The sequence below is a fragment of the Neoarthrinium moseri genome, assembly GCF_022829205.1.
Source record: "Neoarthrinium moseri strain CBS 164.80 chromosome Unknown scaffold4_Wmoseri_CBS_16480, whole genome shotgun sequence".
Lineage (NCBI taxonomy): Eukaryota > Fungi > Ascomycota > Sordariomycetes > Amphisphaeriales > Apiosporaceae > Neoarthrinium > Neoarthrinium moseri.
Window position 1 is genome coordinate 642,001 of NW_026055118.1, and position 22,157 is coordinate 664,157.

General features: G+C 52.6%; 8 protein-coding genes across 8 annotated transcripts; 2 read left to right on the forward strand and 6 right to left on the reverse strand.

Moving 5' to 3' along the window:
- Nucleotides 1–631: 631 nt before the first annotated feature.
- Nucleotides 632–5,355, reverse strand: JN550_001999 (uncharacterized protein; the record flags this gene model as incomplete). The annotated part of the gene is made up of 7 exons (XM_049313246.1): nucleotides 632–2,677; nucleotides 2,732–4,032; nucleotides 4,101–4,151; nucleotides 4,248–4,283; nucleotides 4,388–4,435; nucleotides 4,747–4,788; nucleotides 5,133–5,355. 7 exons carry the CDS (start codon nucleotides 5,353–5,355, stop codon nucleotides 632–634), a joined length of 3,747 nt encoding a protein of 1,248 aa, XP_049176060.1.
- A 1,504-nt stretch (nucleotides 5,356–6,859) lies between these two features.
- On the reverse strand, nucleotides 6,860–7,963 carry JN550_002000 (uncharacterized protein; the record flags this gene model as incomplete). Its single annotated transcript, XM_049313247.1, has 1 exon — nucleotides 6,860–7,963. The coding sequence occupies one exon, from the start codon at nucleotides 7,961–7,963 to the stop codon at nucleotides 6,860–6,862; it is 1,104 nt and encodes a 367-aa protein (XP_049176061.1).
- Nucleotides 7,964–8,399: 436 nt separating this feature from the next.
- JN550_002001 (uncharacterized protein) lies at nucleotides 8,400–9,249 on the reverse strand (the record flags this gene model as incomplete). The annotated part of the gene is made up of 5 exons (XM_049313249.1): nucleotides 8,400–8,638; nucleotides 8,699–8,767; nucleotides 8,818–8,925; nucleotides 8,992–9,148; nucleotides 9,196–9,249. 5 exons carry the CDS (start codon nucleotides 9,247–9,249, stop codon nucleotides 8,400–8,402), a joined length of 627 nt encoding a protein of 208 aa, XP_049176062.1.
- An 808-nt stretch (nucleotides 9,250–10,057) lies between these two features.
- JN550_002002 (uncharacterized protein) lies at nucleotides 10,058–11,887 on the reverse strand (the record flags this gene model as incomplete). The annotated part of the gene is made up of 3 exons (XM_049313250.1): nucleotides 10,058–10,267; nucleotides 10,329–11,155; nucleotides 11,209–11,887. 3 exons carry the CDS (start codon nucleotides 11,885–11,887, stop codon nucleotides 10,058–10,060), a joined length of 1,716 nt encoding a protein of 571 aa, XP_049176063.1.
- Nucleotides 11,888–14,839: 2,952 nt separating this feature from the next.
- Nucleotides 14,840–15,907, forward strand: JN550_002003 (uncharacterized protein; the record flags this gene model as incomplete). The annotated part of the gene is made up of 1 exon (XM_049313251.1): nucleotides 14,840–15,907. One exon carries the CDS (start codon nucleotides 14,840–14,842, stop codon nucleotides 15,905–15,907), a length of 1,068 nt encoding a protein of 355 aa, XP_049176064.1.
- Nucleotides 15,908–17,303: 1,396 nt separating this feature from the next.
- JN550_002004 (uncharacterized protein) lies at nucleotides 17,304–19,224 on the forward strand (the record flags this gene model as incomplete). Its single annotated transcript, XM_049313252.1, has 2 exons — nucleotides 17,304–17,905; nucleotides 18,024–19,224. The coding sequence occupies 2 exons, from the start codon at nucleotides 17,304–17,306 to the stop codon at nucleotides 19,222–19,224; spliced, it is 1,803 nt and encodes a 600-aa protein (XP_049176065.1).
- Nucleotides 19,225–19,457: 233 nt separating this feature from the next.
- Nucleotides 19,458–20,498, reverse strand: JN550_002005 (uncharacterized protein; the record flags this gene model as incomplete). Its single annotated transcript, XM_049313253.1, has 1 exon — nucleotides 19,458–20,498. The coding sequence occupies one exon, from the start codon at nucleotides 20,496–20,498 to the stop codon at nucleotides 19,458–19,460; it is 1,041 nt and encodes a 346-aa protein (XP_049176066.1).
- A 405-nt stretch (nucleotides 20,499–20,903) lies between these two features.
- Nucleotides 20,904–21,782, reverse strand: JN550_002006 (uncharacterized protein; the record flags this gene model as incomplete). Its single annotated transcript, XM_049313254.1, has 1 exon — nucleotides 20,904–21,782. The coding sequence occupies one exon, from the start codon at nucleotides 21,780–21,782 to the stop codon at nucleotides 20,904–20,906; it is 879 nt and encodes a 292-aa protein (XP_049176067.1).
- Nucleotides 21,783–22,157: the final 375 nt, after the last annotated feature.

Consider the following 22,157-nt stretch of genomic DNA (forward strand, 5'->3'; position numbering starts at 1 on the left):
GCTGATTTGCTGTTCCTCCTGGCAGGCGCAGATACTCGGAGTTTCAAACCTTGAGGGCGGGCAGTTGGCGGCAGGAGACTCGGTTGGATGGAGGCCACTGGGTCTGCCAGCAGTTTCGGTGCAAAAACACCGTTGTCACATTCATCACGATCACTGTTGCCGACCACTCCTTACAAGGTGCTGGATTACCAGGTTTATCAAGTCAAAGCTGCAGTGTTTCCTTATCTAGATACTAGAATCTCTCTAGCTGCCATTCAGTAATCATCGCAGATTCTCAGGCAAATCGTCCTGAGCATCTGTCTAGTTACCATTCAGTAAGCACCGCAAGTACTTGAGCAGTCCTTCTCAAGCTGCACGCACACAAAGCCTGTCGTGTGCAAAATCCCCTCTGTGCCTCGTAGTAAATCATGCCTTCTGTTCCCACGCAACGTCGCGCGCTGTTCCTTGCCCTTCCTCGTGGGCGACTGCCAATACCGCATGTGCGCAATGGCGCATTACTCAAGCCGGAGGAGTTCAGGAAACTCTACAACCAGCTCGTGATACTGCTGATGTCAGATTGCACGTGTTTGTGCACAAAATCCAAAGCTAGATCGATCCATGGTCGACGACTCTGGACTCGCAGGCTCGACACCTATCGAGCTGGAACACCGAAGAGGAAGGCAAGGTCTTTGGCGCCAAGTCTGCCGATGGCCTGCGATGCCGATTCATCAAGAGCTGAGTTAACGAGCTCACGCTTCTGGTCCTGGAGAGCAATGATACGATCTTCGACAGTTCCCTTGACCAAGAGTCGGTGGACTTTGACCTCACGCAGCTGGCCGATGCGATGCGCGCGATCAACTGCCTGGTACTCGGTAAAGGGGTTCCAGAACGGGTCCATAATGATGACATGAGACGCGGCTGTCAAGTTGAGACCAGCATTTCCGGCCTTGAGGGATACTAGCATCACCTTGACGTCTGGCTTCTCCATAAAGTCCGACACGGCCTTGTCTCGCCGGGCGGCTTGCATGGAGCCATCGTAGCGGCGGAAGCCAATATCCAGTTGTCGACCCATCTGCACCTCCAATAGGTCCAGAAGCAATGTCCATTGCGAGAAGATGATGGTTTTCTCGCCTGAGGCCTGAATGCTTGCAATAATCTCCATGCACTTGAAAACCTTGGCGGAGTCGAGCCAAATGCTTCGCAAGTACTTCATGTACTTCTCGCGCAACCTGGGCTGGTTCGTGGCTTCCTTTCTCAGCTTTGAAAGGGTCTCAGGCTTGACGGGGCCCTTTTTCTTCATCTTGCCCTCGTCTTTGCCCTTGCCCTTGCCCTTGTCCTTTCTCTTGCCTTTACCCCTGGATTTGGTGTGCTTCACTGGACTGAAGTCTGAGTCTCCATCATCATCCACAATGAACCCGGCTAGGTTTCCGCGCTCGTCGACTTCATCATCATCGCCTTCTTCTTCAGACGAGGTCTCGTCGTCCGAGAAAATTTCATCAAGCTCGCCGTCGCCATCTTGAGCATCGCTTTCTCCTCTCTCAGCCTCAAGCTCGTCCTTCATATACACCTGTTGAAAAATTTCAAAGGTGATGTACTCATCGAGATTGACTGCTTCGCGACATTCAGGACAAGTGGATCTGAAACCCTCCCGGCCATTCTGAATGTTCTGTTCCTCGGCTGTCTGTCGATAACGCACAAGACATTGTGGACATGTGTTGTGGCCACAGACCAAGATGTTCGGGTTCTCGATGAAGTCGTAGCAGATAGGGCACTCGAAAGATCCCACCGAACGCTTGAGACGAATCACGGCGTCCGGTTTGAGTTTGGCGGCCGTCTCCAACATTTTGGCGACCGGTATATCGTTATTAACGAGCTCAAGGTCGGTGATGTGAAGGAATGGGTGACAACAGGCTTGTCGGAGACGGAGCATTAGAACCAGGGCTGCTGTGTAACGTTTGCCTACCAGGCCTTCCTTGAGGAACCTCGAGAACTTGACCTGACTATCTCGCTCCAAGTCGCGATAGTACGACTGTTCATCTTCACTGAATATGATGTGATCAACAATTTCGGTCTTCGGGGGGAGTGTAATAATCGGCTTTCCGTTGATCTCTGTCTGCTTGGTTCGACGAAGCATGATGGCTTTGATGAGAGCTTGTAGCTTTTTCATTCCCGTGTGCTGGTTCAGGCGAGGAGCAGTTTTGACGAGGCTGCCAAATGTCTCGAGCCACCTCTTCGGGTCATTATACGGCTTGATGCGTAGGAAATGGACCAATGACGCAAGTTCGGATACCGAGTTCATCATTGGTGTGCCGGTAAGGCACCATCGGTAATCTGCTCGGATCTTGGCGATGGCTTGGGATCTTTTGGCCTTTGCATTCTTGATTGCCTGAGCCTCATCGAGGATTACGCGATGGAACTTGCTTCTCGGGCCCATCAACGGGAATTCTCGCATGAGGAAATTCTCATCGGCAGGCGAGTTTTTGATGGCCATCTGTTTAGTGTATTTATCGAGCCTCTCTGCCTCCGATCTGATCTTGTCGTAGGTTGTGAGCACGATGTCATATTGTCTCAGGGACTCCCAATTTCTTCGGGAAGCATGAGCGTTGAGAACAGTAAGACCGGGTCGCTCGGTGATTTTGGTCTGGATCTCACGCTCCCATTGCTTCAGCAGAGCGACCGGGGCAACGATGAGAGTTGGCTTTTCAAGTTAGAAAAATTGGTTTACTTCAATACTAGTGCTAGAGGAACTTACACTTGCACTTGTAGCTCCATTGCGAGGTGCTGGGCGGGTTTTGATCAGAGCCAGCGTTGACAGGGTCTTACCCAAGCCCATGTCATCCGCCAGGATGCCGCCTTTCTTGTTGGAGTCGGCCTCCATTCCTTGCATCCACTTCAGCGCTATCTTTTGATGCACGAAGAGAGGGTACTTGAATCCCTCTGGTGTCTCCGCTAGGTCATCTGGATTGGCATCCTCGCTTGAAATGCCAGTAAGTAGGTTGCGAATCTGTTCTTCAGTTGACTTGGCATCAATATAACCGTTCTGGATGTTTTGCAGGCCTTGTATGCGATTCATCATGTGAGATGGCAGGGGATTTCCGAGATGGTCACGGCCCGTCGCGAAGTCATAGTTGTTCGTTCGACCGATAATATCACTGAGCGAACTGCCAACTCTTGACGAACCGTTGACGAGAGTGCCGGGTCGGTGTCCCATGGAGGGATAGGCTTGGCTCGATGGACCGATCCCCAACGACCCAGGAGGGAAGCCCGCAGCGCCTACACCAATGATCTCAAGGTCAGAATCCGGTGTCGGTGAACTTCCATTGTACGCGTTGGAGAAGGCTTCATCGCCAAACAAGTCGAAATCGTCTTCGGTGAGGGTAAGCAGATCCTGTGCCGGAAAGTTGCGCGATGCTTCCTCAAGAGGGTCACTGTCAAAGCTCCCTGGCATTTTAGATCCATGGGAATGTGTTGACTGATAAGAACTGCCCGGGTAGCCAGTCGATCGGAACGGTTCTGGCTTGACATGAGATGGAAGGCCGAAGGCCGATGAGCCACTCGCTGGCTGGCTGGAAGAGCTGGCGGTCGAAGGAAGCTGCGCTTGAGAATAGGAATGGGTGCTCTGAGATGGGCGCTGTTGACCAAATCGAGTCGCCTGGTTGGGAACACTATCAGACTCGTAGTCTGCATCAGTGTTATCCAAACGAGCGGCATATTGTTGCGCAAACCACGCATCTTCTTCCTCTTGCTCCTTTTTCAGCCGCAGTCGATGCATTTCTGCCTCCTGCCGATGCAAATAGGCGGACGAGGTCTCTTCTTCGTCCCCAGTAAGGTCGATAGTGGAAGATGCTTCACCATGGACGCGCAAATCGTCATCAAGGTTGAAGTTGTTCTCGTCCAAACTCGGAGTCGTTCGACGGGACTTGGACTCAGGAAACCAAGGATCCTCGGCATCAAGATGAGAGCTGTACGTGCGCTTTCTGTCGCGCGCTGCAATATCAGTGATATCATTGGGTTCCATATCATTGGAAGAGGAACCACCAAGATAACCATCATCTGTAATTTTCATTAGTCTTCTGTGCTTTGATTTAGTTCCCGTAGATAGCCTGCTTGGTAACACTCACGCTCCAGTCCATATGGATAGCGGAAGGAGGGGGGAGGTGTTTCTGTGAGGTCTGATTTATGAGTCAAGCTCAGATAAACTGATTGAAGACCCACGGATGGGTCGCCGATGTGAAGTATCACTGGGGAAGAAATGGCGGGAGACTTACCTATGATCTGATCCGGGGTCGCCATGGTGGGCAAGCCTGAGTTCACACAGTCAGCAAAGGCGCATCTGGGAGGTCGAGATGGATCATCGAGCTCGACTAGGGCATGGCTTGATTCGCGACTAAGGGAGGCCTCAACTCACTTTGGTTACCGGATCCGTTCATCTTGCGTGATGTCGACCGTCTAGCATCTGATGACCAGGTTAGGATCAGAGACGAGCAGCCAGGTGAGGGACATGTCCAGACGAAGCAGGCAGGGGTATAAAATGAGATGGAATGATCAGGAGTGTTGAACCCAGCACAGTGGAAAAGTTCACACGAATGTACCTCGCTAGGAGACGGCGATCATGACAATGAGTCGTAGAACTCGGGTTGCAGAAGCAACGTGCAGGAGGCCAACGACGATTCCTCCTCACATGAAGGAAGGGCTTTATTGTCGCCCGCGGGATAGCTGGTGCATGGAAATGTGCGATGCGTGCAAGGAGTGTCATGGTTCACCTACCGGCTGTACCGTTCATGCGAGAGGCTGCGTCTTGGGTATGTCCTAGGCTGGCATGAGCAACAGTTGTTGTGACGAGTCTTGCTGAAGTAGGTCTGGGTTGAGGGAAAATTCAAACCCATCCAGCAGGATAATGGTGTTCGTCGAGGCAGGAGAGGAGAGAAAGTGCTGCTGATGTGAAAACGGGGAGTTATCTGTTCCGAGGTCGCCAGGGCAATCCTCAGGCCAAAACTCGGGTCAACGCAGAAGTACCAGGTGAATATAAAGCGGGGTGTAACGCGGACGGAATAGGCATAATGAAAGGAAACAATGGCTATTCAGACACTGAGGCATTCATTGTAGGTCGGCGAATCGAAATAAACAAAAACATGTAAACATGGGTGCCTTACCTCGTTTCGCAGCATGAAGCCTCTTAAGCTTCTTCTTGATGGTCTTGATTCCGGAGTGAATTTCGGCCCTTTGAACGGAGGTGTCCTCAGTCACATCAACAAGAGATTCTAGCAGAGCCTCGTTGAAATGCAGGTCTTCGGTCAGCTCCTCCTCGGTCTCGGACATATCAGCCTCGCCTGAAGCGTGCGGGCGTATGGGCAACCCCTCCGATGCTGAAGCCATGATGGGCGACTGTATCCCCTACAAACAAGGCGACGGTGTTTAGTTCGCGGCTATGCAAACGTCCGGCTGCAGGTATGTGTGGCAAGTATTTCTGTCGGGGCCGTAAGACGTCGAAACAGCAGATGCAGTCTGGGGTACTACAAGGATGGAGAAGGCTGTGATGGGACCCTATCTTACTCTCTACTCTAAGGTATCCCAAGCGGCCTTTAAATGGCCGTCGCGACGCTGGGGCTGCCGCTGCTGGCTCAGATGCGAGATGCAGCTTCGCAGTTCCATGTAGAGCGGCGGACTGGAAACAAAGGAGACAAAGGAGGCAGGCGGAGAAGAGAGAGACAATGCGTAGGGTCGCGGCGCCTTTGTCCCCCGTGAAGCCTTTCGAACGTCGTCCAAGGGGAGAGGAGTATCTGCCCGTGAAAATGCCTCTGATCTAAAGTTGGCAACCGCATGTAAGGGCGAAAAGGCGCCCCCAATAGCGTATCGTCTCCCTGAACACTCTGCCTGCTTCTCGCGGGTGCTTTGAGCAGATGGTGGTCGTCACATTGGACGGGAGCGATGTCTGCGTCGCATACGATCGTATCTTCGGACAAATGCAGAGAAAAAGGCCCTTGTTGATGGTTTCAAGCTCAGGCGACAGCATCCCGTCCTATCCCCGTCCTATCCGCATCTGCCAAGTCGGTCGCGTTGCTGCGCGCGTCATCCCATGCAACCACTTTACCTAATGTGCCACCGGCCCCACCCTAGCAGGCAGGCAGACACACGCTCGACAAGGGACTTTCCGCCTTCTCCTGGCACGAACCAGGCCAGGGCTGGCGAGGGGCATTCCCGCTGTGATCCCTGTCCATCAGGCTTTCCAGAATGTCGGTTCTGATTCTTTAGCTCGACTTGGATCCTGGAGAATGAATCGGATCTCGATACATGGTTGGCCGGTAGTTATTAGCCAATAGCGAAATGCACCGCCATGGATTTTCCAATACAGTTCGCTAACAAGTGCCAGCAAGTGCCAACAAGTATCCAGATGTATAGGCCCCAGATCCTTTTTCTTGAACCTGATTCCAACGAAACTGATTTCGGATTCACAAGTGTATGAGTGTCCCCTACCGCTTCGAAATGTCTTCAATTTCCCAAGAGAGTGAGTTCCTGGTCAACTTTACTGTGCCACTGTGCGTTGCCAACGCGGCGCGTCGCCATGGACGTACCTAGAGGAGAGAGAATGAGTGGCTATTCAGGTGCATCTATCTACCTGGGCAAGCAAGAACCCAACTGCATTAGCGCCTATACCCTTTTCTTATAACGGATACACACTGACAATTCGTCCGACGGTCTTAGGTGCGTGGAGTTAGTAAACGTCTAGGCCAACCTCTCTACGAGGGAAGAGCAAATCTTCGACTATCACGGCTTCAACTAATACCCATTAGAGCTGGTCGACTTTACAAGATGGGACTCAACAACCTCCACGGAATTCCCGTAAACGACGTAACACACGTTAAATATTACCTATACTTCGTCAGATACTACCCACCCGTCCAGCCTCGCTGTTCTTCAAGATTGGCTTCATACTGCCGTGCTGGACCCTCTCCCACAGGCCACCCAAGCCCGTCCTTCTGCCCTTTTCGTCCTCTTTCCTGAACCATTCCTCCGCACTCCTGATCCGCCCCGGGTGGATTTCATCCAACAAAGCGTAGTCCCTCCGTATCACGCCCTCGTTCCCACCCGAGTTCCGCCACAGGTGCCAGAACGCGCCAAAGTTCTGCCGGAAGGTCATAGTCGCCGGGTCCTGCGGGTCCGCGTTGTACGCCGCGGCGCCGTCCGGGGCCACCCACCAGATCTTGTCGAAGAAGGTGTCCGGATCGGTGTCGACGAAGCGCGCAGGCTTGCCCGTGACCTTGGTGAACGCCTCGGCCATCTCCCGGTACGTGATGTGCGCGATGGCAACCTGGAGGTCCAGGCCGTTCGCCCGCTCCGGGTTGTCGAACAGCCACTTGACGTAGTAGCCGCAGTCGTCCAGAGCGATGTGCGGGACCGCGCCGTCGCCCAGGGGTAGGCGCCACGTAAGGACGCCGTCCTCCTCGACGCGCGGTGTCATGGCACTGCGGTCTGCGATCGCCATATCGATGTACGGCCCCGTCGTGAACAGCGCGGCCTTCATGCCATGCCGGGCGGCATTCTCGCGGTTCTGGAACAAGATCCACTCGCCCACCCGGCCCTTGCCATCATAATGGCCGATGCGGTAAGCCGGGTCGTAGCCAGCCAGCTTGTAAGTATACTCCAGGTTGCCGTAGACGAACATGCGGACCCCCTCTTCCAGAGCGAGTTCATAGGTGCGGATTGCCCAGAAGAGCTCCGTCTTCTCGCCGGCGTTGAAGCCATCGATGTTGACGTAGGCTCCCCAAGCACCCTTGAAGAGGGAGCGGAGGCTTTCCTCAGAGGCAAAGGAACCAATGACCGGCTCAACTGGTCCGTACGTCTGTAGTTCCTTGAAGCGTGGAGAGTCGGCGTCGCGTGTTAGTGCTCGGATCGTGTAAGCGCCGGACTGAGCGAGGTCGCGCACTACCGGAATGCCCTGAGCTCCTGTAGCACCGATGACCGCAATGAGGCGAGTTGAAGACATGATAGAAGAGTTTTCAGATGATTTTTTTGCTGGTTAAAATGGATGTGATGCTTGCAAATGGTTTTGGGCGGAAACTCCCTGCTTTATACCGCGCCTGAACCTGCAAGGTATTGATAGTCAGCATTGTAAAGAACTTGCATTTGTAATATTGCTCCTTTGCAAACGTAGTGTATTGTGATTATTCTATCAAGGCAAACTGTTTTCTTGATTTGCGGTTTGTGAATGCGGTGCAATACCAGGGAACGGGCGCAAAAACCGTGATGTTGGCCGAACTGAATATGATCAGTAATCCCCGCGAGTGGCATTCGGCTGTTGTGCCCACCACACACATACTCATGCTTGTGCGACAACTGCTCCGATTCGTAATCAGATACTACCCGACGTAACTTCACATGTCCAAATGAACTATCCCGCATGCGAAAGCGACCCTTGAAGCTCATAGTCTGAAATGCTTTGCAGCTTCAATCCCCTCGGCCATGGTACCGACCCTGGCGTCTATCGCATAGCCCTCGGCCTCCAGCTTCTTGCACTCGGCGTACAGATTTGTCAGCGGCACGGTGAAGACCTCGATGAACTCGCTCTCCTCCAATTGCGGCTTCAGGTTCTGATTCTCGGGCAGGCTCACGTCGATGCTGACGTGGACCATGCGCAGGTTGGTGTTGCAGAAACCAGGGTCTAGCATAGTTCCGATCAGAATTCAACCTCGGATCGCTCGTTTGATTTGAAGAGACTCACCGTTGAACATTACCGGCGTCGTCAGAGTGGCCTTGCCCACATAGCCGGTCTCCTCACGCAACTCGCGAACTAAAAATCTGTCAGTGGGTGCTACTCTGGATGAGACTCCTCGAACCTACCTGCAGCCTCCTCAGCGGTCTCGCCCTCATCGACCAGTCCTGCAGGCACCTCGATTGTGACCTTGTTCACGGGTGGCCGGAACTGCTTCTGCAGAATGATCTCCGGACCTGGACAAGCTCGCCTTCAGTAACCAGCCGAGTATAGTCAGAGGCGAGTGGGATGAATATTCTCACCTGTCTCCTTCTCGAGGACAGCAAAAATGCCCACGCCGTCGATCTCGCCACCCTTGGGGCGCGTGGTTCTCTCTGCTGTTTCCCACGTCTGAGCAGTGCCGTTCGGGTCCTGGTAGTCGATCTTGCGCAGTCGAATCCACCGCGCGTCGTCGTTCGACTACACTCATCGGCATTAGTGACAGGGGTGAGCCAGAGACATAAGACGGGTGTACTTGCCAGGGACTCTGTCGAGAGCACTTTGGCGTCTTTGGCAGCCATGGTTATTTGAGGGGGCAGGAGGAGTGCAGGCTCGGTATCTGGGGTGCTGAGAAATTGATACGGAGTACACAGGTAAGTGAATGTGCCAAAATATGCGAAAAACTACTTCAGAATGTGAACGGGCCAGGGATATTTAGTTGAGTCTGAGGTGGTTAGGCAGACCTGGGCGTCACGATCCGTAGTGGGGTAGCCTCAACCAATGATTGACGTATTACCAAACCAGTGGGAGGAGTAACTAGTCTACGACTCGGCTGGAACAAGCATCTGTCGACCACAGCAGACGGCGAATGCAGCACGACCGTGTCTACCATTCAACAGTGTGGCAAGCCGCCGGGGATCAAGAGGGAAAAGCTACCTATTATCACAGAGCCAGCCAAAATCGATTGAGTCACTCGGAGTACGTAGCTGATCAAACACGGTGGTAGTCATCATTCGTTAAATCTGTATCGCTCACAGTCTAAATACATGCCCGTCTTTCGTCAAATGCTCGTTAACCTCGCTATGTGTCGTGATCATAAGTCGCTGCCATATCAGGTAAATCAAAGAAAACATCCGGAAGTTCCTTGCCTCTAGATTCTCCTGGTCCTGCGTAATGTTTCAACCGCTGGCCGAATATTGCGGAAAGCGTCATATTGGGTCCGACCAAACACACTTTCTTTTCAGATGTCATCCAGACACGCCCTTATCACGGAAAGAATACCGGAACGCCTCCAATGGTTGCCAGTCGGAAATCCAGATACAATGCATGTGGCAAGAGTCTCTTGTCAATGCAAGATCGTGACCTTATACACGGAGACAGGCGTTGCGCCTAGTGGAGGTAGCCACGCACTGGCTTTCGGTCATAGATAACCTCATGTTCAACGATACGTTCATCGTCGTATTTGCTGACAGATCGACGGTGTCTGTGTCGGCGTTCCCAGCGCTCCCTGGCCTCGCGCTCCCACTCGATCTCCCTCGCTCTGTCTCTGCGAGCTCTGCGGATTGAGTCAGACATATTGACAAGCTGCAACACATCCTCCTATCAGATCGTTAGCTACCGTTTGATGAGATATTATTTCAGGGATATGCTCCCAACTTACATATCGCAGGTATTCCATAACGTAGAAGAACCATTCAGTCTCCTCGTACTCATAGCCCAACTCTTGGATAGCCTCGCGGACGACCAGATCCTTTGTGATCTCAGTCCACATTTCCTGCTGCCTCTTCAGTGACCGCTTGCCGTGGTGGCGACCCTTGTCACGGATTTCAATGCGTGTGTCATGCACGTCCTCGACCACGCCTCTATCTCTAGACCTGTCGCGGTGCTTATCGTAGATCTGGACACTCAGTCGATCCCGCTCCGAGACTGGCTCCCGGACTGGCTCGCTGACACTTGTGCTGCTTGTAGTCACAACGGTACCGTCCCGTTCAGGGAGGAATTTGGACCGCCGTACTCCATTGTATCTCTGCCAAGTGACCTCCGCTCCGCCGCCACCGATGCCGTCCATTTTGACACGTTCGGTGCCAGGAGGGACATCCACGATGGTCCAGTCCTTGGTGGCACCGTTCCAAGCCTCGCCCATACGGCCGCGCGAATCGATCTTGGTGGTAATATACTCGCTCTCTTCTCCGTAATCGGGGCGAGGGGGTGCAACAGAGCGCGATCGTCGGTGATCATGTTCAATATCGACATGCAGGTGGTCCCGGTCACTACGAACAATAACCTCGTCGTCGTAGTACGAGGGCCGGCTTGCGGGGTGGCGGGGCCGTTCACGTTCTCTGGGTCGAGAGCGAGAGCGAGTACGCTTGTGAATATCGACTTCGGTCTCATGACGGGAGGTGTAAATGTCGATGTCTGTCTCGCGCTCTCTCGCACGTTCCCGTCTCGGTGGTGGAGGGGGGGATGGTGCCGGGACTCGTTCAACTCCTGGTTGTGGTCAGGCCGGACATCACTAGAGGGTGCTAAGAAAGTGAACTTACCATGGTCGATATCGCGATAGTGAGTGATGACCTCCCGCTCAATCGTAGGGCCGCGGATCACTGGCGGCGGTGGTGGTGGGGGAGGGGGTGAAGGACTGGGTGAAGGAACCCTCGGTCTCTCCCGCTCGATAATCCGAATCTCGCGTTCCCTTTCGGGGGTTGGAGATCTCTCTCGGCGACGCTCGACTATGCGTGTGGTGTCCACACGCATCTCGGGGGAAGGCGAGCGCTCGATGAACCTAGGTCTCCTTTCCATGGGCATTGGGGCCGGAGGGGGATCTCTTTCCCTCCTGAGCGGAGAGACGCTTCGCCGCCGGACGACGATGCGCTCTTGCTCGCGCACAGGACTCGGGCTGCGAGGCCTTCTGCGGTCAATCGTTTCGACCTCACGTGAGCGCAGCACAAGAGGGCCAGCCTCACCACGCCTAGGTTCTTCACGCAGGAATGCCGGAGTACGGGTCTCTCGTTCACGCTCTCGCACGGAAATCTCGGTTTCTTCGTACTCTCTCACAGGAGCCCGTCTGGGGGGGCTGCTGCGACGTTCCTCTCGCCGCTCATATATCTCAACGTCGTCATATTCGCGACGAGGAGGGGGCCCGCGGCGGGGCTCATCACGATAGTACCTGGTCTCGCGCTCCTCGAAGTCGCTTGCGCGACCACCGCCGCCCCTGTACGACATTGTGATCAATGTCTGGACAGAAGGGATCAGGCGGACAAGGTGCGTTCCTCGCTGGCGGCGGAGCGCTAGGGAGCGGTCAGGTGACGGGCGTATGGGATGTGAGGTTCTCACGAGCACTTGGGCGGTTCCCCTCGGTGGTAGCGGGGTAGTTCCAAGGGACGGGAGCGATCAACGCCTAGAATAGCGTCATGCGACCGGGAACTCTAGATACCCGCCGACCAAGCAGACGGTAGCGCGAAGCAGTGCGGACAAACAGACTCGCGAAGGCAAGAGGAACGACTCGCAAAGGTAGAGTCCAGAGGATTAGGAAATCAGACAGTCTACGGCCGGCAGGTCTCGAGGAAGAAGAATGAAGTGCAGGAGACGGAAATAGCAGAATCAAATGGGATCTGATCTGGACACTGGGCAGCTAGGGGAGCAGACTTCGTCATCCTACAGCGGCTTGGACCTGGGTCCTGCTAAGTTAGCCATCTAGCGCGATATAGGGCAGCGACAATTAATAGAGGGGGGGCTGGCCTCCTGGGTGCAAGCAGGGAATCAGCCCTGGTCCTGGGGACCGACCCGGATTGGTCGTCTTCCCAAGTCTGTCACGACGGGACTGTCGCGGCGACGGGAAGCGTTGACAGGCTGCATGGAAGCGAGGAGGAGGCTGTCGAAGCAGGCAGTGCTGGTTCTGGAGGAAGGATGCCTCCTCGCTGCTGATATGAGACGCTGCATCAAGAGGCTGGTCAAGCCCAGTCGGGTGCCTCTCACCATGTGAAGCAGGCGAACCCGTCTCTGGAAGCGCAATTGGCCTTGTGGGTTCCGAGCAGGCTGCTGCGGTGCGGTGCATGATCGGACGCCTCTCTACCTGTGACCCTTCCAATGACCACATGCAGACTTCTGCAGCAGGCTGGCAGGCTGGGCCCATACACCCGTGCGTGCTGGCGTGCTGGTTGGGTATTGGGACCTGCAACTTGCAAGAGGCGACCAGAGTCCAAGTCATAGCCCGCTCCTTTCCTGGATAAGCCAACGCGAGACCTGCATCCAACATGGACCTCTCATGTGCCGAGTGGTCCAACGAGCGCAGAACGACTAGCATCTTGCAGACCGTGGCCCATCGCGGACCCTGCAGACTGTGAACGGTCGTTTCTCGCCAACATCCAAGCTGCTGGGAGATATTGAGGGACAGCTTCGAATACGACAAGCTACTACTAGACTCCGTGGAAATTGCGGGACGGGAACGTCCAGATCCCAATAACTAACTAAAGTGGGTTAACTATTCCTGCCCAAGCGACGCTTGAGGCGGAGGCTAGAAATCAAACTCGCTCCCGCCGAAAGAGGTGTGCATGCATGTGATGGATGCCCTTCTCAGCAAGGCTCGCCCGTTCCCGTCTTACCCAAAACCAAAAGTGATAATCCAGGGGACTCTCCGGTCAGCGCGAAGTAACATGCTCAGGCCAGCAGGCTGGCAGGCAGGTTCCTGATCTGTTTGCAAGGTTGACAGCGGGAGGGCAACATCAGCTTTCTTCGGTGCTGCGATATTACGTCACATCCCAGTTGCTCGCCGGCGTGAAGCCCCACTAAAATCCAACGTGAGGTTTGTCTGAAGTTGATTAACAGGAACAGGACCTGGAAAACCAAGCCTGTCCAAAACTCGACGTCTTCTCGCAGACACGGAGGCTGGGAAACACCACCTGCGGATGTAACTCAAGTCTCAATCCAAACTTGGCCGACCCCGGCAGTTCCCAAGACCCTGCAATGCCTAGAAACCCCGAAGCGGTCGCCACGCTCGGAAGTTTTGCGATGGTTGGACTTCATGAACTGGTTATAGTTGGCATACCATACAGGTTCCAGTCCTGTTCGCCACCAGTCTTTGATCGTGCAATACTCTAGGCTCACAATGACTGACTGGAGGTCTCCTTAATCGTAATCCGACCTAAATATAGTCAAACCACTTTAAGTGACACCTTTGCTGTTGTAGCCGCAGCACGGCACAATGACAGGGGTAGTGACTAAATAAAGAATGATCAATGCTGCTGCCCATGGGTGCTTGGAACGTGTTGCATGATACTGCAGTTGGTCAGAGAAGTGTGGGAAGTGGTTGAAATAGTTACGGTCTGCTGCAGGATTGCCCTATAGTCGGCACAACAAAGCGCGTAGAAGACGTCGTGAGGCAACTCGAGTGATATGCCAACAAGTGAACACCGCTTACATCACCGCGTGGGAACCACACGCAACTGTCACGGATGATGCTAAGCCCGACTCAGCACAAGCAAGTTTCTTCGTCGTCTTCATGTTAAGGTTTTGACGTACGTCTAATGCAACCCCGCCTTTGTCATCGCCTGCTCGAGTACGGAGCACTCAAAGTTGCACTCTGCGTGCCGCTCTGGGAGAGATCGTCCCAGGTTAAGTTACAAGGAACGACGAGTTCCTAGGGTATTATCAGAGGTATTATAGATCTGAGATCGGAAGACTCAGCCAGCCTACTTGTGCTACTGTGGTAGATGTGTACCCCTCTACACCGAGATGCGCTAATGATGCATAAAAACGGACAGTCAAGTCACCGCTTTTAGATCTGCTAACGAGCTTGTCCACAAATTTTGGATTCGGGGAGGGGCCGACCCCACTAAAAAAACGAAGCCATCATGATGAAATAGACAGCACAACCATGCAAACCCTGAGTCTCCCTCGGTACTTCCCTAAAGAGGTTGACAACCTCGGATCTGACCAATCAGACAGGCAAATTTGCTTCGTTCACCTCCGATAGTCTTTACATTTCGACATGGCGCTTACCAATCACCATCTCAGTGCCATTGACAACCGTGTTTCTAGAATGTGTCGGGGGCCCATCTTCATGCATGTTTCCATTCCATAAATCAAGTGCCATCAGCGACGTTGCAAAATCGTATCTCCGTTCAGTTCTCAACTCTTGTGTGTTAGAAATACACGCCCTTCAACTATAACATCGATATGTCTGTTCCAAAGACCTTCAAGGCGGCTGTAGTGCCGGAACCCGGTGCCCAGCACGTCACCAGTGAACGGTCGCTTGGCCCTCTACAGCCAAGTGAGGTCGCTATCAAGATCACAGCCACAGCCATCAACCCGGTGGACTGGAAGATTCGGGACTACAAGGTTTTCATCAAGGACTACCCCGCTGTGCTAGGCTCCGATGCGGCTGGCGAGATTGCTGCTGTAGGGTCAGAGGTCTCGAATTTCGCCGTGGGCGACAGAGTGTTCTTCCAGGGCATCATCGGCAACTATGACGCCTCCACTTTCCAGCAATACTGCAAGATGCCCGCAGCGCTTGTGGCCAAAACCCCCAAGAACATCAGTGATGATGAAGCTGGCGGTGTCAGTTTGGCAACCGTCGCCGTCGTCACCGGGTTCTACGACAAGTCTGGCAGTGGATTGACCCCACCTTGGGAAAAGGGTGGCGAGGAAGCCGGCAAGGGCAAGGCAATCGTCGTGCTGGGCGGAAGCTCGTCGGTGGGCCAGTACGCCATCCAGTTCGCGAGACTCTCCGGTTTCTCGAAGATTATCACCAACTCCAGCGCCGCACACGCGGAGCACCTCAAGAGCCTGGGTGCCCACGTCGTGCTAGATCGATCCACCCAGTCAGAGCCGCAAGACTTCGCGTCCGCCATTGGCGACCTGCCTCTTGCCTTCGTCTACGACGCCATTTCTTCCAAGCCGACTCATGTGCTGGGCGTCAAGATCATCCAGGCCACCAAGACTCAGAACACGCACATTATCGCGGTGCAGCAGTCGGCCGATGCAGAGGTCCAGGAGCTCTGCCAGCAAGAGCCCAAGACGGCTGTTAAGCCCATTATGGGTATGGGAAGCAGCCCTGCTCTCCGATACCTCAGTGAACCCCTGATGAAGCACTTGGGTGGCGAAGATGGATATATTGCCAAGGGTCTCTACAAGCCCAACCGTCCTCTCGTTATCCCTGGTGGTCTTGATGCTATTGAGAAAGCCCTGGCAAAGAACAAGCAAGGTGTTTCCGGCGAGAAGGTCGTCTTCAAGCCGTCCGAGTAATCAGCTTATCTCGGCTTAAGTTGAGGAAACTGAGATGCTGTTCAGATTGCACTCTACCTACGACTCATGGCGTCTCATTACGAGATAAAATTAATAAATGAACAAAATTGCTATCATGTTGCCCGTGTCGTCGGTATCAGTGATGAATTGCTAGTGCTGTGACCGCCCAATTTGCTGAATAATAGAAGACATAATTTACGATTCACCTGTTGGTCCACATATGAGCGTATGGTTGATATACAGAATTATTCGAGTTTTATTCGACGTTGTATTATATTCCCAGTGACGAGCACCATCGTAGAGTAACCGTCTTGATAGTAGCCCTCGAGATCAATAACCTCCACAACTCGTAAAACCTATGCGTTCCTCTCCCTTTCTGCCGAACCACGCTGCCAGGCCAAAGGCTATTACTCGCCCCTGGCAGCCGTCACGTCGAGCCATGTCCTCGAGGGCGTCATAGAGACTGGGGTCTCGAAGGTTAAACTTGGTGACTCCTTGACGCACGCTCGTCAAGTGCAAGTATACACCGTAGTCTTCAAACACGATGCGGCGATGGAACCCGTTTTTCTGAGGGTCGTGTTTTACTGTAATTTCATCACGTTGTGATAGAAGCAATTTCAAGGCTTTGATGCAGTTATTTCTAAGGCGTGGACCAGTGTCTGGCTGGTGTGACATGATTCAAGGGAACAGTATGATGTTGTGCGTTTATTATATTGGAAGGGGCGATACCCCTGAGAATAGCCCATGGGTGTTAGCAACCAGTGCCACTTCTTTATGCTTAATTTTGTGAAAGACAATTGGCGCACAAAGAGCAGGGAATTTGACAAAGCAGCATATGTCAATGGTGAATGAGCATTGAGCATTAATTCAGCCCGAGGTACATCAAGGATGCCTCCTTAATATTAAGAACAAGGCGAGTTATGTTGACAAAGCCTGTAGTAGCCACGACACACCATCCTACAACTTGCCAAGCATTATACTGGACAACTTGGGGTTTGTGCCATATATTGCGTACAGGTTACCACGAAGTCAATAATACAGCTCGGCACTTACTCGTGAGTGGATAATCGCAATTGAACTCCCGATCATGCTTTCCGCCATTTTAGGGGGCGGTGGTTATGATTCAGTCCTTTATTAGGTAAATGTTGACTTTATGAAGCAAGGGCCACAGCAAGTGTGATGAGCGATGTCGCGCTTTGAATGATTGCCTTTCAACCACTTTAATAAACATTTACGAAGTGATTATGAGTACACTGCATCGAAGTCTATAAAACTTTTGTTGTCAAGGCGTACAATATGCCCAGAGACATGCATTTTCTCTACCTGAGAACCAACATCTCTGAAGACCGACCACCGATATCCCAAAGCACACTCACACTGGCATAAAGCAGTAGACATGCCTCGAAAAAAGGTTTCTGCGCTTTCCGAAGGCTTGCTTCTCAACGGGTCACTTTCTTCATCGATACAGACTATCTTTGCGAGTACTCCAGGCCTGAAAATGCTCCAGAAGTTCTTCGCCAGCTGGCTCCGTATCGATCTGAGTACCCTCGTGTTATACATCACCATACTTGGCTATTTCTCAGACGGCTTCTCCGAGCTCGAAAGCATCGCATCCAGATTTTACGGGCTTATTGTGAAGTTTTGGACTTCGTCAGTGTCCCTCGCCGGGGACGAGCCGCTCAACGCTCATGTCTTAGAATGGATACAACGCAAGGTTATACCACAGCAGAAGACTAGGGCACTAGCAGCGGGGACTGCACTCCAAAAGCATTATGAAAGAGACGACACGGGCATGCATGACGAAGAGCCCATCGAATACTTGCCAACTTTTGGAACAACTTGGTTCTTTTTTGAGAAAACTCTTTTCATGGTCCGGCTAGATCCCTTGTCGACCACCACACGAGGCGCTACTCAGGCCAATACATATACAGCCGCGCCGACAGGAAACGAACCACTTCTTATCATGTGCGTAGGCAGATCTACCGAGCCTATTCGACGGTAAGCTGCACATTCTTAGACACGCAGAGAAACTTTCTCGTAGGCTGAGCGGCGGCTCTCCATTGTTTTGTGTCCTTTGTTCCCACTTCAAACTACAACTAATTTGTTAAACAAATAGATTCCTCAAATGTTGTAACTCGTTCGTATCCGACCGCCAAGCGAAGAATGTGAGTATTTATGCTTCCAAGAATGGTGAGATCTGGGACAGCCTCATTTACCGTCCGCATCGTCCGCTTGACACAGTCCACTTTGAGAAAGGCCTGAAGGATGAGGTGGTGGCCGACATCACCAAGTATCTGAAACGCGAAACTAGAGACTTCTACTCTGCCCGAGGTATTCCTTATCGCAGGGGTTATCTCTTTGAGGGACCTCCTGGGACTGGAAAGACTTCTCTCGCATTCGCCATCGCCGGTCATTTCAACTTGCCATTGTGGGTGCTAGATCTTCCCACATTGGCGAACGACGCAAGCCTGGAAGCCCTGTTCGTCAAGTTGTCCCTGAAATGCGTCATCTTGATAGAAGACATTGACGCCGTTGGTCTCAAGCGTGAGCTGAGCCACGTCAAGCAAAAGGACAATGAGCAAAAACGGAAAGGGAAATGCACTTTGGCTGGGCTGTTAAACGTCCTCGATGGTGTTACAGCTCAACAGGGCCGGATTGTGCTAATGACAACGAACTTTATCGAACATCTCGATGAAGCACTAATTCGACCGGGTAGAGTGGACAAGATTTTTCACCTTGGAAAGATCACTCAGGAAACTGCCCGATCCATGTTTATATGCATGTATGCCCGAGAACGACCCGAGGGTACAGAGGTCTCAGCAGAGATACAGAAGCTTGCTTCAGAGTTCAGCAACAAGATACCGGAGAGAGTTTTCTCACCAGCTCAACTTCAAGGCTATCTGCTCGGCTACAGCACATCACCGCAGCTCGCAGTCTACGAGATACAGAAGTGGGTGGAGAACGAAACGGCCATGGCCAAAGCCAAGAAGGAGAAAGAGAAAGCCGCAAAGGCGAAGAGCTCAGACGATGAGGAATCAAAGGATGATTTGGAGAAGAGAGTCAGAGATCTCGAGGCCACCACTGAAGGCTCACTCGGTAAGCTTGATGGTAGAGTGAAGGAGTTGGAGTCTATGATGGAAGTTGTTGAAGACATGAGCGAGGCAACCGGTGAGAAGGAGAATCGTGTTGTAACCGACACTACACAGCCTGCGCAGGGGTCCGCTGACCAAGGCGGCATATCTCGCAAGGAGGAAGATCACGCTTCACTCAATGGCAGCGAAGAAGCATCAGCTTCCAGTAGCGGATCCTCGGATTAGGCCACCCAGTAATGAGCATGTAGTCTTCATTTAAGACAACTGTATGCACCATTTTACGATTGACAGTGAAAGTATCAGTGCGAATCAAAGCCCCACGTTTCTGCCGAATTTTCTTTTAGGGTTTCTATCAAAAAGACTCGCTCTATCAACTCTGCATCCTAGATGTCCTTCATGCTAGGATAACAAGTCCCAAAAGTGGAAGCGCTCTATAAGTGTACGTAGCCATGTTGCCACTACCCCAGGATGGAGCCTGCTGGGCGCCACGGAGGCCTCGTCGTACTGACCTGCGGTTTTGCTTTCAAGGCTTTTGGTAGCTCCGATGTTTTGCTATTGCCGGCCTCGAGCTTGCTTGAAGCGGCAGTTCTCACACCCCTTCTTGATCTTGGTAACGACTGACGAGCAACAGATAAGATAGGCTGCTGAGGGATGCGAAGGGGCGAAAGTATCGGCCTTTTCGGTTTCGATGGCAGCCATTGTGGACCATCAACAGAACTCACAGCATACCGGCGGTGGTAAGAAGCAGATGCCTCACGGTGATGAACCTCCTCCGGGTCATCCGACGTGCTGGCGATCGGGGGCTCGTCGCTCTGCCCGAGTTCCACGGGTGTCATCGCTTGGTCATTGTCTGCTACATCCTGAATGTCTGCGAGAGCAAATGAAGTGAGCTCGCGCTCTTCCGTATCCATGTCTGCGCCTGGTCTCCACCACTTCGGAGGGCTCGACGGAGGGTGAAGATCGAAGAAGTCGGTGATGTAGATCGACCATATAAGATCGACATGAATAAATGACGAGGAATTGACCTCTGCGACCAAATCACGGAGCTTTTTGGCGAAGACAATATCGTCTTTGGAACTGAAAGTGATCGGCCCGGTACCCTCTGCTGCTCTTGATCGCCTAATGCAAAGAGCCACGCCGAGTCCTTCATCAAAGAGGAGAGGAGGAAAAGACGAGCTTCCCTGGAATCGACCTAGATTGAATCCAAAGCTCTTGTCAAGCAGGCCGTCCACTGTTCTCGAAAATGCGCTGTCTATCTCCCAAAGCTCCTCGTCGGTGATCCACGAGGATGACAATGGTGCTCTATGGCCCTCGGCTCTTGATATATGACGTTGCGCGATCGGTGACTGTGAAGCAGTTTCCTGGAAGGATACTCCCTGACCCGACTCATCTGCTGCTGTCGCTGGGCTTATTTGGGCGGACTCCCTCTCACCTTGTATGAATTCGCGAAATGAGTGGGAATCCGATTGCCGACATTGTTGGCCACCGTTAGCATCCATGCTACTACAGCCCAATATTTTCAAATTCGAAAAGATGCAATTGCTCTAATGTTCTGCCGGTAAAGTATTGACATGGGCGCGCTGCACAAACTGAGCTTTCTGTGACACACGTGGGTATGATCGCTCGACTTTAACCGCAGCTGTACCTCCGCAACGCCTGGATCACGACAAGGCATCATTTTCAACTCTATGCCATTGGAAAGATGAAATAGTCACCCAAAAACAAAGACAGACTACGTCGGACTACGAAACATCGACAACAAAGAACAGCCGCCACTCTAGCCTGAGGTGTTGCCTAGGGCCGGGTAGATAAAGCGTGAGACAACACTCGTGGCACCAGAATTATAGCGGTGTATCGGTTTGTTCATGTCTAAGAGGCAGAAATATTGCGTTCTATCTGACGTGTCATTCCCTGCTACTCGCTCTGTGCCATGCCCCTCTCACAGCAGCCCAATATTGTTCTGGGTGTGCCCTAAGATGTCCAACATGCGGTGTGTCCTCAAATCTTTCCAGGTCAACTTGAAATCCTTTCCCTTTTGCCTCTGCCGCATGCTCTTCTACCGCCTCCCAATTGATAATCTCATCGCTCTTGGAGTACAGATACAGACGCGTGGCTGCCTTATCTTCTAGGTCTGGATTGTTGATCGCTTTCGTGCTAAAGACTGCAGGGCTTGAATGACCCAGGGCAAACATGACCCCATGTGTCACGAGTAGAAAGATGATGGCGAACGCCTGCATGATGAATAGGGGCCCTGGGAACCAGGACGCAGCACCAATGGCCATAGCACGTGACCATGGCCCTAGGTTGGCAAAGAAGGATGAGCTTCCTGGTGTAGAGTCGAACACGGACAATGTGTGCACTAAAGGCGAACCCCCAGGGTACCGCTGGCTGTATGCATTGAGAGTGGCTGCGTAATTCACGCCGCCGGTATTGGACATGGCGTGAACAAGGACACGCTCCTCAGCTGACTCGGCTCCTTGCATTGCGTTCAGCACGACTTCCATCCCCTTGGAGCGCTGCTCATGGCTTTTATAGAACATCTTGATCATGGGGCCAAGGACTATAAGAAGCCTGGCATTGGGGAATAGTGCCAGGTATCCTGAGATATACTTGGCGATATGTTTGGGTTGCGCGTCACCCCAAGCGTACAGAAGAATTGTTGTGGGATCAGGTGAGCCTGATATGACTGCCGTATTATTTGTGTCGTCCGCAGGCCGGAGATATACTTGGTCGCTGAGTTTGATAAAGCCGGGGAAGCGGCTCCTGTTCTTGGTATCTGCCATTGAATGGGCGTAGAAAATTGAAAGACTTGCTGAATGCTGTTTTCAGATCGACAAGATGGAAATATGTTCTTGTTCGATCAAAAGCCTCTTATAAGTATGCTGGCATTTGCACGGCGTTTGTCAGACGGCCTTTCTAGATATGCCACTTGTACGTGTGTTAACACTCATACGGCGTTTATCAGGCGGACTTTTCCCACACGGAGATTTTATCACTACGTTGGGAGTTCAGCTAATTACCCAAAGTGTTGAGATCGTGGAAGCCTGGCGGCGACTAGCGCCCCACCTCAACTTACAAGCGAGCTCGACAGGGAAAACATCCTATAAAGGTAATTATAATTTTGGACACAGAATACATGACAGTGCTATTCTTTAAAA